This window comes from Episyrphus balteatus, chromosome 1, assembly GCF_945859705.1.
Source record: "Episyrphus balteatus chromosome 1, idEpiBalt1.1, whole genome shotgun sequence".
Classification (NCBI taxonomy): Eukaryota; Metazoa; Arthropoda; class Insecta; order Diptera; family Syrphidae; genus Episyrphus; species Episyrphus balteatus.
In genome coordinates, this window is record NC_079134.1 from 57,743,609 (window position 1) to 57,764,344 (window position 20,736).

Below are 20,736 nucleotides of genomic sequence, written 5' to 3' on the forward strand. Positions count from 1 at the left end.
CGTTGAAGCTCCCACTGAAGACGCAAAGGTCAATTATATGGATAATTTGATTTTTCATAAATTAAAAGAAATTTATTTCAATTATTCATGTGAATTAAAAGAGGTTTTATCAAAAATTGAAAACCAAAATCCACATAATAGGTCCTTGATCGGATCAAATGCACCATCACCGTCGTCGGTAGAACTTAAACTACCTCCTATTAAAATACCAACTTTTGATGGTTCTCTGAAAATGTGGCCAGAATTTAAAAGCTTGTTTGAAGCAATGTCAATAAAAACACTTCAATTTCTGATGCTCATAAACTTCAATATCTGAAAGGTAATCTATCTGGTGAAGCAGCCCGAATACTTCGAAATACAGATACGAATTTTGAATCTGCATGGGCGTTGTTGGTTAAGAGATTTCAAAATATCAGGTTATTGAAAGACAATCAATTCAAACTTCTTTTTGATCAGTCAAAAAAAATTCAAGAGTCATCTGAAGATCTTAAAGTATTATTAGATACGACAAACGAAGCCAAACAATCATTAAAAAATCTTGGAGTAGCTGTAGAATCGTGGGAAGATGTTCTCATATTTCATACGGTTCAGAAACTTCCTTTTACAACTCGTGGACTTTGGGAATCGCATATTTCGACGCATGTTGACTATCCGCAATACAGCGTCTTAGAAGATTTTATTTTAATGAGATCGAGAACATTGGATGTCATTGGACAATCCTCTTCAGACTCTGAAGAGAGAAAGTCGTGGCCGAGGACGGACGTGTCGTGGGGTGCGCACATTTTTGTTTTAAAGTCAAGTTTTTCTCAAATTGAAAATAAATTACTCTTTTCTTCATTTTGTCAATTTTTAAAATGGCTTGCATATATTGTAATAAAAAAGTTGATCGCAATGATACTTTTAAAATCAAGTGTACTGAGTGTCATATATTTTGCCACGGGTCATGTGCGAATTTAAATACAGCTGAAATCGATTTTTTTATGAACTCTAAAGACTCTTTCTTTCGATGTGCTAAATTCCGTACTCTTCGGCGTATGTCTCTTCAACGTCAAGAGACCCCATTAAAACCGTTGCTTCCCACAAGATCTTCAAGTGAAATGCTAATTGCTGAGAAACCAACTGGAATAATAGATGATGTAAATGACAACAGACTACCACCTAATTTGCAATCGTCATCCACTCATATCAATGCACTTGCCCCCTCTAAAAACCAAGAGCATGTGCCTTGGAGTGCGACAGATGATTCTTGTTTAAATTTTGGAGATGCAAGTGGTTCCTCATGCAAAACATTAAGCGATGAACAGCAGGTAAACGGACGGCAGCAGCTAGAAACACATCAACAATTTACACATCGGCCCATCAATGAATCATCCGGCGTACATCAGTTCACAACAGATACTGCGACAACCGATCAACATACAAAAAAATCAATCACCTTGGATATGCTCTATGAGGAAATTATTTGTTTGAAAAGAGTTAACTGTGACTTTCTCAGCACAGTCCAGCAGCTGAAAAACGAAAACCAAATACTTAAACAAGAGATTAATACTCTCGAGAGCAAATTAAATTGGAGAGAGCAAAAACAAAGGGAAAACATAATCGAAATTATTGGGGTACCTGGAGCTAACAACAACAATGCCATTGAGTGTGCACAAAAAATATTTCAAAGTGGACTTGATGTTTCTGTTTCTCCAGCTGACATTCAGCAATGCTTTGTTAAGCGCGTATGGAATCGGAACTCTGCTAACGCTTCATTAAATAAAAAGAAGTATAGCGATGTTCTTTGTGTTCACCTCGCCTCCCTACACACCAAACAATTGATTATGAAGAGCAAAAGGAAAGCTGTTAAGAAACTGAAGTCTTCTCTATTCGTTCCTGATGGCAAGAGTGATATATTTATCAACGACTGTTTTACAAGCTACACTCGGGCTCTATTTATTGAAGCTAAGAAATGTAAGAAAGAAAAAAATTACAAATACCTTTGGTTCCAGAATTCTAATATTTTATTAAGAAAAGTAGATAAGGGTAGGGTTGTTACTGTAAGATCGTTTAATGTTTTGGTGTCTTTGGAAGACTACTTTGTCTTTCTTTTAGCTTTTAATTAAATTCCTTATGATTATGTTTAATTCATTCGAAAGCATAGATCACACAAGTAACAACCCAACCTCTACTACTGTAAGAGATATAAGCGATAATGTTTTTAGTTGTAACTCTGATGTAGGCAATTCTCTTTTTGTAATTCACCAAAATATGCGTAGCTTGCGGCAAAACTTTGATTTGCTTGTGTGCAATCTTGAAGCTCTTGCATACTTACCAGATCTTATCTTTGTATCTGAAATATGGATTTTTGATTACGAACATGATAGTTTTTCAATTAATGGTTATAATTTCTATTCAAAAACAAACGAAACATATTCTGCAGGTGGAGTGGGAGTCTTTGTACGGGAGTCATTGGGAGATAATGTCGTGCGTCACTGTTTGTTGTCCGCGGATGTCATCCAGTTCTCATGTAATATATGTAGTAAACTGTTTAATTTTGTTTGTATCTATAGACTCCATTCTCATAGTTTAGATTCTTTTTTGGATGAATTTTCATCTTTGTTAAACAATATTAAATCTCCAAATCTTGTAATACTAGGTGATCTAAATATTGATATTTTAACTTCTTGTACTTCTTGAAGGTTAACCACGAAATAAGATTACATTGCGATAGATATTATTCCTCTTTAATGTGTAGTGCCCAAGGAAACCCTAGAAAGGAATGGAAAGCTATAAATAGTATAATTAACGAGAATTCTTCCAATATCTCCAACTCAATTGTACTAAATAGTGACGGTGTAGAAATTGAAGATCCTATAATTGTTGCTAACCAATTCAATGACTTTTTTGGTTCTGTAGGTCAAACTACGAATTCAATTGATTTCTGTAAACGATGTGAAGCCGAAGTTGGATTAGTAGATAGCACTTATCATAGTAGTTTCTTTTTTGACCCAGTTACGGGATCTGAGATATATGGTTTAATCAATTCTCTCAATAACTCAATCTCATGCGGTGATGATTCTATTTCAAATCAAACTTTTAAACAAATTGCACTGAATATATCTGATATTCTAGCCCATCTTATTAATTTAAGCATTTGCACTGGAGTTTTTCCTTTTAAACTAAAAAGTGCTAGCATTATTCCACTTTTTAAAAAAGGGAACAAAAAAGACGTTAATAATTATAGACCTATTTCATTGCTATCCTCCATATCGAAAATATTTGAAAAAGCCGTTAAATATAGAATGTTACGTTATCTTAACAAAATAAATTTCCTCAATAATTCGCAGTTCGGTTTTAGACAAGGGCTTTCCACTGAAGATGCTCTTCTTGAATTTTGCGCTGTAATTAATAAAGGCTTAGATGACAAAAAATGTTGTGCAGGTTTGTTTGTAGACATAAGCAAAGCATTCGATACAGTCGACAATAGCATCCTTCTTGAAAAATTACATAAAATCGGATTCCGTGGTGTTTTTCATAACTGGCTTGTGTCCTATCTGAAGGACAGGACCCTAAGAGTTAAAATTGAAGATTTTTTAAGTAACACTAGAGTTTCAAATCTTGGTGTTCCACAAGGATCGGTCCTTGGCCCTATCCTGTTTCTCGTGTATATAAACTCCGTTTTCAGCCTACCATTCGTTGGTAAGGTAACTGCTTTTGCTGACGATCTTGGTATAGCCTACGCCTCACCTAGTCCTCTAAGCCTTGTGGCTGATTTAAATTTTGATATCCACCTACTGCGTATCTGGTTTGCAAAACACAAACTTAATGTAAGCAATAAAACTAAATTAATGTTTTTCAGTTTAAGAACACAAGCTATTCCTGATGTAAATATATTATTCCATGCTCAAAACTGTCAACGTTATAGAATGTTAAACTGTACATGCAATGGTGGTGGTGCTCTATCGCAATTTAATGAAGGTGAAGTCTGTTGTGGCAATTGTTTTAATGTTGAAATAGTTAGTGATTTTAAATACCTAGGTATTTCGATTGATCAAAATATGAGTTGGACAAATCACATTTCAATTTTGAAGCAATATCTACGTTCATCGATCCGTAGTCTTTACCACCTCAAAAAATTTTGTGATCACAAAACCTTAAAAACAGCCTATTATGGAATATTCCATTCTAAACTTCAGTATGGGATTAGTTGCTGGGGTGGTGCTTACCTAACTAAAATTCAGCCTTTGGTCATTTTGCAAAAGTGTGCTATCAGGAAAATCTGTGGTGTCAACCGGTTGTATCCTTCTATGGTGCTATTTAGATCACTGAACATTCTACCTGTGAGACATTTATATTATTTTAAAGTTTCTAAAATATTCTTTATGAGATGTGGATATCTACAGAGTCCAAACTCTGGGGCCCGCAATTGGCGAAGCAACCTTGACAGCTATGTATCCGTCCCCTCATTTCGAACGACTCACTTTAGAAACTTCTACTCCATTGTGTCATATAAACTCTTTAATATGTTTCCTGAAAATATTCGTTGCATTCGAATCTTACAATTATACTTGAAAAAAATTAAAATATGGCTTCTTGAAATTGATCATTACCAAATCGAAGTTTTGTTGACCTACATCAATTAGTTTTAAACTTAATGTTTTTCTTATATCACAAAAATAATGTAAATTTTTTCTTTTTCAATTCTTGTATTTAATTTTTTTTTTTTGTATTTTCGTTATGTTAATCTTTCGCTAAAATTGTTCACCCCACATAAGTCATTTATTTATACTGAGTGTCATTTATCACTATTTAAATTGTTAAATATAAAATGTCACTATAACTATTCTTAATTATAATATTTCTTTTAAAATTTGTAAATTATCCTTTGTTACTTTTATAAATGTATTGTTATAGTAAGAATAATGAAAATAAAAAAAAAAAAAAAAAAAAGCTTAAATCAGCATAAAACTAAAAGGGCTCCGTCGAGTACAGTTAGAGTTCACAACTCTAAAATTATCAATAAGTGTGTGCCTTGTCAGGGCTTACACTCTATTCGAAATTGCTTTAAATTTAAAGCATTTAAAGTTAAAAAAAGGCATGAATTCGTTAAAAAAAATAACTTATGCTTTAACTGCCTTTCAAATGGACATTTTACCCAAAATTGCACAAGCACATTTACGTGTTCTACTTGTCATCAAAAACATCATTCGTTATTGCACATGAATCATGAATGATGCAGCTAAGGCAGTGCAAAGCACCGAAACCACTCCGATCAATGTAACTGTCTCGGGGTCGGCAGAAAACTCTGCGAATTCTGTCGCAATTGCTTCAGCAAACAATGCGTGTATAGCCGAAAACAAACATGCACCCGTTCTTCTGGCTACGGCCCTCATAAAGGTTCTGACACCTTCTGGCCAACCGTTGCTGCTGCGAGCGTTACTAGATCAAGGATCAGAATCATCATTCATTACTGAGGCTGCTGCTCAACTTCTCAATTTAAAAAGAATAAGAAATTGTGTAAAGGTAATTGGCGTTGGGGAAAGCAATGTGAGTACTTCAAATTGGAGGGTCACTTTCAGGATTTTATGCTGATCCAACATTCTTCAGACCCAGCAAAATAGATGTTTTATTAGGCAGTGATGTTTATCCATCCATTATCCTTGACGGCTTAGTAAAGGGAGAGCCAGGTACGCCTATCGCTCAAAAAACAGAGCTTGGGTGGGTGCTTTCTGGAGGGATTTCAACCAGTAGTCAATCTCAACAGGCTTTTCATATAAAAATTGAATCTCAAACCTTAGATAGTCTGCTCAGGAAGTTCTGGGAATTGGAAGAAGTTCAAGGTAAAAGGTTTTATCACCGGAGGAAGAAAAATGTGAAAAACATTTTTGCAGGACGCATCAAAGGCAATTAAATGGAAAGTATGTTGTCCAACTTCCCTTCAAAGAAGGAGCATATCCTTCGATAGGGTTTTCTCATAGATCCGCTCTTGTAAGGTTTTTACAATTGGAAAGAAAATTTCAAACTAATGCTTCATTTAAAGCTGAGTATAAAAGGGTATTCAAAGAATACAAAGAGCTTGGACATATGACCGAGGTACCACTTGCTGCAACAAAATCTTCTCACTATTATCTTCCCAGTATGAAGTATGCAGTAATGAAGGAAGCTAGTTCAACTACAAAGTTGCGAATTGTATTTGACGCGTCCTGTAAGACATCCGATGGGACGTCGCTCAATGATCATCTATATGTTGGGCCTAGATTGCAAGATGATATCTTCGATCATATCGCACGTTTTAGAAGGTTCAAAATTGCATTCACAGCTGACATTAATAAAATGTATCGACAAATTTGGGTCACTCCAAGGGATTCTATGTATCAACTGGTTTTATGGCGAGATGTAGAAGGAGAAGAAGTTAAAACGTACCGTCTTAACACGGTTACATTCGGTACTGCTGCTGCACCGTACTTAGCTATCCGAACTCTTCAACAACTGGCATCTGATGAACGTGATGACTTCCCCCTTGCATCGAAGATAGCCCTAAAAAACTTTTATGTCGATGATGTTATTCATGGGGCAGATTCAGTAGATGAAGCGTTGGAGATGCAGACACAGCTCATAAAGATGTTGAAGCAAGGAGGATTTCCGTTACGAAAATGGGCAAGTAACTGCGAGGAGCTTTTGACGTCTGTGCCAGAAGAAGACAGGGAGATACAAATTCCATTATCGTTCGATGAGAAGAATTCTATTAAGGCTCTTGGGATCCAGTGGCATCCAGCAAGGGACATTTTTACATTCAAAATCTCACTTCAGGAACATAATAAAATCACGAAGAGAACCATACTATCCGATCTTGCTCGCCTTTACGATCCAATGGGTTGGATAGCACCCTGCGTCATCGTTGGGAAAAAAATAATAATGCAATATATTTGGAAAAACAAACAAACATGGGATTCTGAGCTCCCATCATCAATAATTTCAGAGTGGCAAACGTTGAAGGCTGGACTGAGCTTTTTAAGTGACATCGAGATTCCTCGCTGGATTTATCTCACCAATGAATCACAGGTCGAGGTTCACGGATTCTGCGATGCATCTGAAAAGGCATATGCGGCAACCATATACCTAAGGGTTACCACCAAAACCGAAACTTTCGTCAATCTTATCGTGTCAAAAACTAGAGTAGCACCTCTTAAAACCAAATCACTGGCTCGGTTGGAGCTTTGTGGAGTGCTGTTGTTGGCACAGCTAGTAGTTAATACTATAGAAACTATGGCACTTCAATCGGCAAAAACTTTTACTTGGTGTGACTCGCAAATAACTCTAGCTTGGATTAAAAGCGCACCATATTTAAGAACAACGTTTCTTGCCAACAGAGTGGCAGAAATCCAATAACTGACAGATGCTGAGTGTTGGAATTACGTTCCATCCAAGGATAACCCCGCCGACATCGCGTCGCGAGGAATCTCTCCAAGTGATCTCACTCACAACCGTCAATGGTGGTATGGGCCTGATTTCCTACAATCGTTTGATGAAACTGTTCACCCTTCGTTTGAAATCAAATCAACGGATCTTGAGATGAAAGGGTCGGATGGTTCCAAAACCAAAGGCAAGTTGATCGCATCTGGGTACCCCATCATTAATATTTTTCAGCTCTGCGTTCACTTCAATACATTCGAATCAAACCAACTTCTTTTCAATCGATTTTCATCCCTTAATCGGTTATATCGAGCTGCAGCGTACTGGCGTCGATTCTTAAAAAACTTTCAATTTAAAGCAAAGAAATTACCAACTCGTGTGCGTGGACCACTATCAGTCGATGAGATATCTTCAGCTCGACTACGATTAATTGTTTTTGTACAACAGGAGTATTTTACTTAAGAGATCTCGAAACATACCAAAGGAAAAATGGTTTCTAAACAAAGCAAACTAGCAAAACTTTCACCATTCATGGATGACAAGGGTATCATGCGAGTTGGAGGCCGACTAGAAAATGCGAATCTACCTTACTCGCAAAAGCATCCGGTAATACTTCCGTCAAGTAATTTTCTTACGTCACTCATCGTCCACGATGTCCACATGAAAACTCTTCACGGCGGTCAGCAATTGATGATGGCTACGCTTCGGTCAGAGTATTGGATTTTGCGTTTAAAATCGACTACTAAGCAATGTATCCACAAGTGTCTGAGATGTTACAGATTTAATGCAACACGCATGCAGCAGCAAATGGGAAATTTGCCAACACTAAGAGTGACTCAAGCGCAACCCTTTCAGACAACGGGAGTGGATTATGCTGGTCCTGTTCAGCTCAAAGCTTGGAAGGGTCGATGTAGCAAAGTAACCAAAGCCTACATCGCGATTTTTGTATGTTTTTGTACAAAAGCAGTTCATTTGGAACTTGTAAGTGACTACACCACATCCGCATTCCTTGCCGCTTTTAAGCGTTTTACTGCTCGCCGTGGAATATGTTCAAATCTGTACAGTGACTGTGGTACAAACTTCAAAGGGGCTGCAAACGGTATGGAATTTGAAAAGACTTTCATGCCCAAGCAATGGACAGAAGATATAGGAAGGTTTCTTCTAGATAATGGTACACACTGGCACTTTAACCCTCCTGCAGCTCCACATTTTGGTGGTCTTTGGGAAGCAGGTGTAAAGTCCATGAAGTACCACTTAAAGCGAGTTATCGGACACTACACCCTAACCTTTGAAGAATACGGAACTGTACTAACACAAGTAGAAGCCTGCTTAAATTCCCGCCCATTGTGTCCTATAAATGAAGATCCTGACGATCTCTCAATATTGACACCAGGACATTTTTTAATTGGGTCAGCACTTAATACAGTTCCAGAAAAAGACTTAACAGGAGTTAAGGACTCTCACTTAGATAGATGGCAACTGATGCAAAGAATTCACCAGGATATTTGGAAAAAGTGGAAATCGGAATACTTGGTTAGACTTTAACGACGACCAAAGTGGCTAACGCCAAATAATGAACTCAAAGTGGGGAATCTCGTGCTCTTACCTGAGGTACAAACACCGCCTTCTCTTTGGCAACTCGGAAAAATCACGGACATGCACCCCGGAACGGATGGAAAAGTTCGTGTGGTCACAATAAAAACAGCAACTGCCTTATTAAAGCGCCCTATAGCCAAACTTTGTTTCCTCCCAATGGTAAACGATTCAAGTACAGAAACCCATACACACACACTTTAAATACAAAATCCTTCTTATTTATTTAAACTTTCAACTTAATTTAAACTTCATTTAATATATCTAAATAAAGAATAACCTTTAATCTATAGCCTAATATTGCCACACACCATTCACCACACCGACCTTTTTTTTTTTTTTTTTTTCATGTATACGTCGAGGATCAACCATCTCCTAAAGCCTTATCTGGAATAAAATGGAAAATCAACTCAATAAGACTCATGAAAACAACTCTTTCCTTTGATTACATCGTTTCTTGTTCCGGGGGGCCCGGCAGGATGTTGCATCGCAACATGGTTCATGGTTGAAAAAGAAGGCTTCAAATAAAATCGATGCAAATCGCCGACGGCATCGACATTGCATAAAATCACCGACGGGAAATCATGCATACACTTTTTTTATCATCGGAAAAAAAACATCAAAACTACCAAAATTGGGAGCGCATAAAAGATGTCACAAACACAAATATAGTAATTTGGGGAAGTTTACTCCGAATAGCTAACTCCGAAAGTTTATCGGCATAAATGTTTTGGTCCCTCCCACGATGCGGTGTTTTTTTGTGGATGTGTGCAGATGGTCAAGCAGCAATAGCCGATCGATCGACTATTTGGAAGATAAGCGATGAGGGTGAGCGGTGCGAGGCGATATGTATGCTTGCATGCAGTAGATGGTCAAGCAACGGTTGACCATAGCTCGACTGTTTATAAGCTTCCTAAAAATATGCATGCCCATCCAACTGGTCAAGCAACGGTTAAAAACCTAGAAAAGATCTAAGGGTCATTGATCTATAGCTGGACCAAAAGCGGAATCAGCTGTCGACCGAGATTAAATGTTTTTTGAACTAACCCAGGCAATTCATTCCAAGTTTGAAAGTTGTGAACGATAGTTACCAGTTAACTAAGAACAAATAAATAAACTTTATTTATCATTTTTAAATTTAAACTGATTTTTTTTTTTTTTTATAAACGGGATTTGACTCCGCAACAGTTGGTCTGCGGAGAATACAAACCTTTATTTTTTTTTCCTTTTTTTTGCTAATGTCCTTGCGACAAACACTATGAGTGCTATAAAAGTATTAATTGAATAAAAGGACTCTATGTTCTTTCTATAAGGACAACGAATTTAAAATTTTTTTCTGCATTAAGCTCTTCACTCCTTGCGGTCTTACTCTATTTATTTATTTATAAGGAATAAAGAAAAAAGCGCATTTCAGAGACTCTTAACATTTATAGACGGGAATTTAATTACAGTTTTAACTTGTCGTTTTATAAGCCAAAAAGGATCAGTACTACAGCTGTTTTCAAGGCAAACACAAACTCAAATGTTACTCAAATGAGTGATTTTAACAAACCAAAATTGAAAATGAAACTATGAAGACAGAAAGAGATCATGATCGGTATGTTATTGGACCTTTGCTCCGATACAGCTTTATATCTTTATAAACTGCCCAATTTAGTTAATCCCACGCTTTTACCATTATATTTGAAGCTGTAGAAAAAAGATTGCCAAAAAAGTGTTTTTAAACTTTCAATTTCTTTCTTCTTCTTCTTCTTCTTCCTTTTTCTCGGCGCTGTTATGATCTCGATGTCGAGGGGATCATAACTATCCCACGTTACTGCTTCACACTAGTGATCCGCTTGTGGGGTTCGCCGGGTTGACCTCAGAAATCGGCGGCAAGCCTCCCGGTTTTGTATTGTTCCATTTCTAAGGCAAACTGAATGCTGGTGTTTTTGCATTTGCTTGTACCAGGAGTTTTTAGGCCTACTTTTCTTTTTATTTCGTGTTGGAACGTTGTATGATATTGCTTTTTTGACGGGGTTCTCAGGATCTCTCCTTTGAACATGGCAATACCAACTGAGTCGGTCGTTTTCAATTTTTTGGGAGATGGTGTTTTTAACTTTCAATTTCTTTAAACGTTCTTATCCATAATTTGCAAGAAATGGGGTAGTGTCCGTCTAAAAAATGATTTGAAAGGCTTTAACATTATCCTGGTATTAATCTTAAGTGTTAAGTCCACTTTATTATGGTTTTGTATGGTGGGGTAATTACTTTTCAGCTGGCAAAATTAGAAAGTCTTAATATTGGAATGTTGTGCATGCGCTTACTTTGTCGTACGTGTATGGGAGTGAAAAAAAAAGTTGATTTTGGTGGCGTTTTGGGTAAAAACCTTGATAATTTGAAAAGAAAACCAGATAAGACAATTTTAACAACATTAAGAAGAAGAAGATATCGCAAAAAATATTCTAAAAAAATTCTATCGGTCGGTTTTTTTTTATAGAAGCTCAAACCCTAAAATGCGATTTCCCAAAATTCCAAAATTGGCGTTTACGACAAAACAATTCTCGGGCGACGAATTCTTGAAGGCTTCTTCTAACTCTGGTGTCCATGGAACTGGTTGAGATCCTTTGAGTTGTGGATTGCTGATGGCATTGTGAAGTGGAGCTTGAATTTCAGATGCTTTTAGGATGAATCTTCGGTAGAAATCGACCATTCCAAGAAAACGACGAAGGTCTTTTGCTGTTTTCGGTAGCGGGTAGTCATCAATAGTCTTAACACGTTCTTTAGAAGGTTTGATTCCCTCAGCATTTACCGTGTAATGCTTTTTGTTGATATAATGGGAATTTGTTGATATACCTTCAACAAGTCAATAGTTGAAAACACTTTGCTTCCATTTATGTTGTAAGTTAAATCATGGATATGACAAGAAGAGTACTTATCTGGTATCGTTCGGCCATTCAATGCACAATAATCTCCGCAGGGATGCCAATTATTATCGTCTTTAGGTGCTAGATGAAGTGGTGAACACCATGAGCTATCTGATGGTCGAATAGTTCTAGCAAGTAAAGGCTCAACTATAATAGGCATATACGCGCATGGGCTTATGTTAAAATGGCATGAGAGAGTTGTCGAACATACACAATTCTTATGGGATAGCCACAATGCGCATATGCGCGCTTCGTTAACTTTCGTTAAGCATATGCCGTGCGCTCTGAACCGTACGGCATGAGTAAAGGCCCAACTATAATGGACGGACGGGAACGGAAGCTAATGTTAAAACCGAACGAATCGTTTCTTTCCGATTGTCAGATGCATCCTATTACCCATAATTGTTGTAAGAGAACGGAAGCATTATTATGTCATGTTGTTTTTGGTTTCGAGAATTCATGTTTCATTTTCTTTCAGACTTACAAAATTTTATGTAATAATAAATAGAGAAAACACATTTTAAATTGTTTAAGATTTATTTTATATAATAATTTATTTTTGTGCACCAGAGAATTGATAAACAAAATCGTAATCCTATTTAGGGGCTTCGTTTCCAGCCATTTCATATTCTTGGCGATGTTGGGCAGAAATTTATCACACTAAATCTTTTTTATAATATTTTAAACTTATAAATGTTTTGTGAAACACAAAAATGAATTAAAAATTAAAATTTTTTCTTTTTTGAGAAATGTCAAATTTGCGGACGTAAACTGAGAAAGAAAAGTGAGTTAACGTCCGAAAACAAAACTGAACGAAACGGAGCAATTAGCTATTATGGCTGTGACATCTGATTTGCATGTATTTGGGAATTTTTGTACGTCAACGTACGTACTCTTCCGACTTTTATAGTTGGGCCTTAAATTTCTCAGAATAACATGTAAGCACCATGGATGCAAGGGGGATTGAAAAATTAAATTAATTTTTACTTAATAAAAATGTGACAAACGAATTATGAATTGAATAAAAACAGTTTTAAAAATATTTTTTTAATTCAGCGCGTTTTTGTAAGAAAAATTATGGAAACAAAAAAATGTAAATTGTGACAGAAGGCTATGTGCGCGTTGTGCCGTAACATATAAGCAATACCGGCTTTCGTTATTTATTATTTATTTATAATAATAACAACGAATTCTCTTCCATTATCTTTTTCCATAAATAATAATTTCCTTTGAAGTTTGCAAAACTGTCGAATTTGTAGTGGGTGTTGAAATCAATGTAAAAAGGTGTAAAAATATAAAAATGGATCATCGACGGTACATCAATGTTTTGTTACAATGGAAAACGCCATAGCGTAACGGGTACAATAGTTGGCACCCACAAGCATTTTTACTTGCTCTTTAAGGGAAGTATGGTTTCGTGTCGCAAAAAAAATTGAAGTTTTAATCAAAACCAACATTACGATGATGGAGAAGTCCAAAAAAGTGGGTCTCGGAATTCCGTCCATCTGTGCGTCCATCTGTACCCATTTCCACAACCTAAACGGGTAGACGGATTTTCTTCAAATTTGGTACAGATGATTTTTATGGAATTCTGAAAGTTGTTTATTTTTTGTTTGTTTTTTTTTTATATATGTCGATTAGAAAGTGTAACTCCCATACAAATCTTTCAATTTATAGCAAATTACTCGAAAACAGCTCGAATGCATTTGATTAAACTTTGTGGACATAATATTCAAAGCAATTGCAATAAAACTGAATTTTTAGTTTTTCTCAGAAAAGACAAACAAAAAAAATTAATTTAACAAAATTTTTCCCTAAATGTCGGCTCTCCCCTAACATCAACAAAATTTCTTTGAAATTTATATAGATGCAGCTCTTAAAATCTTCAAGTTAACTAACATTACTGTGAAAGTAAGTACCTATACGTGCGACCCAGCCCATCAAAAGATTGACAAATATAATCCAATAAATAAAATAAATACAAAAATTTATTTTCCAAAAAAAAACAAAATTAACTTTTTTTAAAAATCTAAAAATAATTTGTATTAAAAGTGTAACGTGATAATAATAAATGGTAATAATAATAATAAAAGTATCTAATAATATAAAAAATCTACCATTCATACATATTTTAATTCCATCCATTATGCAGGAATCAAAAATAATTAAAAATGCTTTAAATCCACATAGTTTGTTGGTTTGGATTGTATCTTTAATTTTTTCGATCCCATTTTACCCTTCAAGCAAACAAGTCCGACTTCGGTCCGAATCCGCTCCGCCTCAGGCGGAGCTGAGTCCGACTTCGGATCAGAAACTGGTCCGAAGGCGGCTCAAATTAGTATGGAAATTATAATCACCGCGAAGTCGATTGCATATGTATTGGTGTGGTGAAAATCTCCACTCCGAGAAAACGGAGCCGAAGTCGGACCCGAGGCGGGATAACGTTTCGCATTTGTGACCCAAAAAAAAAGAACAAGATTTATTTTTTCTTTCACTGAAATTGTTTTATTTATTTAACTTTCACAAACACAAATGTTTACAATTATTTACTGGAAAACAGCATACAGGCCAGCATACAGGCCAGCGGCAGGAATAATTGATTTTCCAAAATTTTATTTGTTGAATGTTGTTCGTGGTTAGTGGTGGCGTCAGGCTGCAGGAGAAGATGACTTCCTACGAAAAACATAAAAAAGATTAATTATTGATTAGAAATTTGCTAAGCTACATTTCAGCAACGCATACCTGTTTTTTATTCCAATTAATATTAATAATAGGTGTGTTTTTTTGTTTATCTATATAGATTTTGTGCAAAAAAACGACATCGAGATTTTTGAAATCAAAACAATTTACTTGTTAAAAACAACAAAAACTTTATCTGTATAGATTTTTGAAAAATCCAGATAATTATCCAGATTTTACTTTCTCTCGATAAAAACAGTAGTGCCAAGGTAGTTTAATTGTTGTGTTCATACAGAAATATCTGAAAATATTAACAAAAAAAACAAAGCGGAGAAAACGAGGTTTGAAAAAAACTCTCATAGAAAAAAATAATAAAATATTTGTTTGACATGGTTGCATTGAAATGTTAATATCTCGAGATATACGCAATGCACTTTTCAGATAAAAGTCTTAAATGGATCCTGATAAGATTGTTGAACAGATATGTATATAAAATTACCAAAGTTTTTTCGAAAAATTAGAAATAAAAATAAAAAAGTTTTCACATTTGATTTTTAAAAAATCGAAAAAAAAATTCAATATGGCTACCTTCAAACGCTTATAACACAAGAACGACGCAACTAATGTTAATGGTCATGGTCTTAAAATGTAGCTAAGAATATACAGATAATTTTTGGTTTTTTGTGAAAAAACAATTTTTTTTAATCCAACATGGATGCCATGGCCATATGAAAATTTTTGTTTGCATAATGGCCTTCCCACTTCGGAGTTAAAATAAAAAAAAAAACAAAAGCAACATTTTTGACAGACAGCTGCCAAAGTATGTGTACAGTGGTGCCAAATGTTTGCATGGATTTCAAAAATCCCGATGTCGTTTTTTTGCACAAAATCTATATAGATAAACAAAAAAACACACCTAATATTGTTATTATTATTTTTGACGAGTCACGAGCACGACACGCGAGGAACTTCAACAAATAACAAATAAATAACAAAATGGCGCTTTGTCATTTTCTTGCCTTTGTCTTTCTTTCGTCAGTTCTCCTTTTCGCATTTTTCACCACGCTTCTCCTTCGACTTTTGTGTTCATACACAAAAAGTTGCAAGTGTGTGAGTGCAACCCCTTTTTTCGCGTTCTGAGGGCGGAGTGTCTTTGTTGAACTCAGTTTTCTTGCTTGAAGGGATATGTACGAAATACCCTAGATAGTTAAGAATATTTATCAATTTCCACCACAATTTAAGAATGGCAGACAAAAATCAAAACTCCAAAATTGTTTTTGTTTGGAGATTTCCAACTATCTGGGATAATTTTTTTGTTCATATATCAATCATGTATAGTCATAAGTCATTCTTTACAAATATAGCAAATCAAAAAGAATGAAAAGTCATTAAAAAGGAACAAAACAAGAAATAAATATAAAAAAATACAACTTACCAAGTATATCATCCACCACGTTTAATTATGCTTTAACAATTTACATAAAGGATTTTGACCCCCCTTCAAGCAAACAAGTCCGACCTCGGTCCGAATCCGCTCCGACATGAGTCCGACCTCGACTACGAAACGGGTCCCACGGCGGCTCAAATTAGTATGGAAATTATAATCACCGCGAAGCCGATGATTGCATATGTATTGGTGTGGTGAGTAGATGCATTGACCTTAATATTTAAGAAACCTTCCATACGTGAATCATACATGAAATTGATGTAGAATTTTCCGAGGAATTCGAATACTGTATTAACAATTCCAAAAAAATGTATTTTCACCCTTATAAAGACACTTTTCTGTCACCACTTTTCATTTTTGTCCTGCCAAATTCGCACCCGTGTGTGTGTTTTATTAATTTTGAAGTTTTGTTCTTTTGTAAAATGGGGTTGCAATTTTCTCTATCATATGGTGTTTTCCTTTTCGCACTTTTTCATCACGATTCTTGTTCGACTTTTGTTTTCATACACAAAAAGTTGCACGTGTGTGAGTGCAACCCCGTTTTCGCGTTTTGAGGTCGGAGTGTCTTTGCTGAGCTCCGTTTTCTTGCTTGAAGGGCATGGACGTATTATACATATATTTATTTATTTATTTATCTACGATTATTAATCTACAGATTAGGAGATACTTATAGTACAATATTTATCTTAATGTTTATTAATTTAAAATATTACATTTATGTGTTAAAAATGTTACCAATAAATTTTTAAAGACATTTCTGTTGAAGCTTATGTCTAAACAATAATATGCTTCATTAAATAAATTTATACAATGACATATCGGTTCACGAAAACCATAATTAGTTCTGTGCGAAACTTCAAAGAATAATGGCCTTGATCTTAATACTCTGGATGGAGCATATATATTCATTAGGGCAAGCAAATTTGAAGAATCAATAAAACTACACATAACATCTCTAACAAACATTAGGGGTATTCACGATCTGGTGCAACAGGCCTAGTAAAAGTGTAAAATTTTATTTTTTTACAATAGATCGCGAACGCACCTCTTCTTATCTATAGTAAATATTAAATGGAATCCATGATATGATTTATATCAGCTTCACTCTTTTTTTTTACGGAGTTGTCTTTCCACCGACGCTTCTTCTTTTTTTTCAATTTTTTTATAATTTCAATCTTTGTTGTGTTCGGGTTAATTTATTTTCACAAATTACATCAAAAGAAACAAAATAAAAAAGAATAAGAATAAAAAAGATGAACTGTTCATCATGGGCGACACGCGACGGCGCGCTGCCATCTGTCAAAAAAAAATGTACACCATTGTATTTTTATTTTGCAATAGGGCAAAAGTGCAAGACCATTGTGAAATTTCAATCGATATATTTTGTTGTTATAACACCAAGATCTTTTACATCATGAACAATTTTGATTTGAACATTGTTTAGTGAATATGATGGAATAATATGATATAAGCAACGGTTGTAACACATAGAACAGCATTTTTCAACATTGGGTTGTAGATCATTTTGCTTACACCATATACAAAACGAATCAAGATCATTTTCCAAAAGCAGATGATCACTAACACTTGAAATAACAGCAAAGAATTTAATATCATCTGCAAATATGAGACATTTGCAAAATTTCAAAATATCAGGTACATCATTCACATGCAATAAGAACATAGGGGGGCCCAAATGACTCCCTTCTGGAACTCCTGAGGTGACATGTATTTCCTTAGAGCGTATGTCATCAACAACGACAAACTGTTTGCGACCATATAAATATGATTTCAACCAACACAGAAGGGCACCACGAATTCCATAAGCCTCAAGCTTCTGCAATAGAATTTTTTAATTTACTCTACTGAACGCTTTTGTGAAGTCGGTGAAAATAACATGAATTTGCTTATGTCGTTCAAGAGCATTAATCGAAAAATTTGTAAACTCAACCAAATTCGAAATATATGGACTGCTAGTTACGTTATAAAAATGGTTCAACAAAATACAAAACGACTCTTGCTCCAAGTTCCAAAATATCGGAACTCTGAAAACATTTTTGACGTTTATTTCGAGGAAATTTTGTCAAATAGTGTTCAAGGGATGATCTTTCAAAATTCCCAATTTAAAAAGGAAAATTTCCTTTTGGTTTTGTTTTAACTAATTAGGAATTTCTAAAATCTATTTTTGACTTCTCTTCATTACGACAGAGAAAATGTGAAGCTGGAAACGAAAATATAATTTCTTAGCAGAAATTCCACACAACTTGGCTGAAATTGTTAAATCCATACATTTTAGGTTGGCTAAATTTTAGAGAGAATTCTGTATGGGAGCTAAAATTTAACTCGATATGCTTACTAGGCTTATAGACTGTTTTCACTGAAGCCCAAATGAGTTAATTTCGGAAATTATCTCATTTCGAATGTCAAATCGTATAGAAAACAATTGTTTTTGATATTCGAAATGACCTAATTTGCGAAATTATCTCATTCGGACTGAAGTGAAAACAGGTTATTTATAGCCTGTTTTCACTACAGCCCAAATAGGATAATTTTGCAAGTTAAATATTTTTTTTTATATGATTTGACATTGGAAATAAGATAATTTGCGAAATTATTTCATTTCGGCTCTAGTTATTAACAAGTTATTACAAAAATAATAATTTTTTCTCATAATTCAATATTTTGTGGATAAGACGTCGCCTCAATAAAATATTGTCGTATGTGCAAAATTGAGGTTTTGAGATTTGAATGCAGTTTTGCTAATTGATTTTTTCTCTTTCATTCTGTGAAATCCGTTTTTCGATATCTGTCTTTGTTTCCGAGATAATCAGTATGCATTTTGTCGTATGTGTAGGTTTACAAACATTTTCAGTATCTATTTGTCGTAAGTGCACTATAAACGTGCACATACGACAAAAATTATCACATACTACAATTTTTTCATACAAAATCTGTGTTTTCTTCGTTCGGTAAATAATTGTAGTATGTGCTATTTTTGCTACACATACGACAATATTTTACTGGAATTTCGGTAAACGTTTGTCGTATGTCCCATAAGGAAATACACAGACGAGTGTAATTTCAGTCGCAATCAAGATGTCGAGCAGGGCTGACGAGTCACCTGCGCCAAGTTTATCGGAGGTGCTTTATGCGTAATATGATAATGCATACTAAATGCTTAAAAAATGGTTTTATGATTTTATTTTATTTAGCATGAGCAACGAAATATTGGATGATGAATTCCCCGATGTCGATCCATTAGGTTCGCCCAATGAGTGTTCTGAATCCAGTGACAAGGAATTTTCAGCAGACGATGAAGATAACGGCGCGCGATCCCACGTACCAGTTAGAAAATCAAAATGAAAACTCGGCCCTCCGAAATTTTTATGAAGCTGCACATGATATTCTTATGTCTATACTCCATCCACATCTAAAAATAATCAACCCAACGATCGGAATCTACCATTCTAATTCTAAAAATTGTTCAAAAATAACATAAAAATGTTTTATTTTTTCTATGAATTAAATGTGATTTAAGTTATTTTCTGTTTGGACAAAAAAAAAGTATAGGTATTTTAAGAACGGCCATTCCACACGGAGAAGACACAAACATTGACTTTGTTTTCAGTCTATCTCGTTGAAGAAGCAACCTTTTTTCTTGAAACTTGGTAGGTGTTAAAGGCTCATGATAAAGTTGATGTTCTAGAAGTTTCACGAAAAACTAATTTAACGTAGCCAAATTATTCACAGATAAAGCGGTAACGGAGAAGACGCGTACAAATCTTCTCCGTTACCGTCTTTGTCTGTTAATAATTTAGCTATTTTGAATTCGTTTTTCTTGAAACTTCTAGAACTTCAACTTTATAATGTGCCCTTAAGATCTACCAAGTTTCAAGAAAAAAGATTGCTTCTTCAACGAGATAGACTGGATAATAAGCTTGAAAATGTCCTAAAAATGCGAATGGAATGGCCGAGAATTAAAAGTTCATCTCATGAATTCTAAAAATTGTTGAAAAATAACATAAAAATAATACTTTTTCTGTGAATTAACAAAAAAAAAAATATATTTTAAGAATTAAGAGTTAAGTTGCTCTACTTTAAAATAATAAATTAACATAAACCGTTTAAAAAGAAAAAACCTTGTTCTATTTGCTTTTTTTCGCATCGAAAATGTCGTATGTCGTAAACAAGTGTAGGATTAAACTTTGTTTATTTTTTGTCGTATGTGTCATGAATTTGTCGTATGTGTTTGACTAACAAATTTTTTTTGTGAAAACGTTACATACGACAACGGCATATTGGACAAAATTGACTATTATTTGTTTCTGGATTGGAATATTGAAATAATTCTAACGAAATTCAATAGGCAAATTTTTTCTGTATATACCATGATATTTTTAAAAAAAATTCACCGTACAGTTTTCGAGAAAAAAAATTCTGAACTTTGATTGCGTTTTCCCAAAAGTAGCCGAATGTAACATACGACATTATTTTATTGAGGCGACGAAGAGTAAAGAAAAACTAAGCTTATTGCATAATTTTTGAAATTTCCATTCAGAAAAACTAAGTACGTTTTAAAATTTGTACTTCTGTACTTTTTCACTTTTTGAGCAATGAAGTTAACCTACAATGGCCACTTCTTGTATAAAGTGGGAAATTTATAAAAGTAAAAATTTTATTTCTTTCTTGCGCCATTTGTTTTTCCCAACTTTTGTA

The 20,736-nt window shown here is 34.7% G+C and overlaps 2 protein-coding genes and 1 long non-coding RNA gene across 4 annotated transcripts in view; 2 read left to right on the top strand and 1 right to left on the bottom strand.

The window, feature by feature from the left end:
• LOC129918018 (sialin) overlaps positions 1-20,736 on the bottom strand; it is a 160,519-nt gene that overhangs the window by 119,975 nt on the left and 19,808 nt on the right. The window contains exon 6 of one of the 2 annotated variants that reach the window (XR_008772912.1): positions 12,413-14,874. The exons of the other annotated variant lie outside the window; for it this stretch is intronic. The gene's annotated coding sequence lies outside the window, so the exon portion shown is untranslated. Of the gene's footprint in view, positions 1-12,412; positions 14,875-20,736 lie in introns of those variants that run through there. 2 annotated transcript variants of the gene reach the window in all.
• LOC129921264 (uncharacterized) lies at positions 7,885-8,940 on the top strand. Its single transcript, XM_056003011.1, has one exon. It carries the CDS (start codon positions 7,885-7,887, stop codon positions 8,938-8,940), a length of 1,056 nt encoding a protein of 351 aa, XP_055858986.1.
• On the top strand, positions 18,615-19,514 carry LOC129918078 (uncharacterized). Its single transcript, XR_008772921.1, has 2 exons — positions 18,615-19,172; positions 19,233-19,514. It is a non-coding gene; the product is annotated as an uncharacterized LOC129918078 (long non-coding RNA).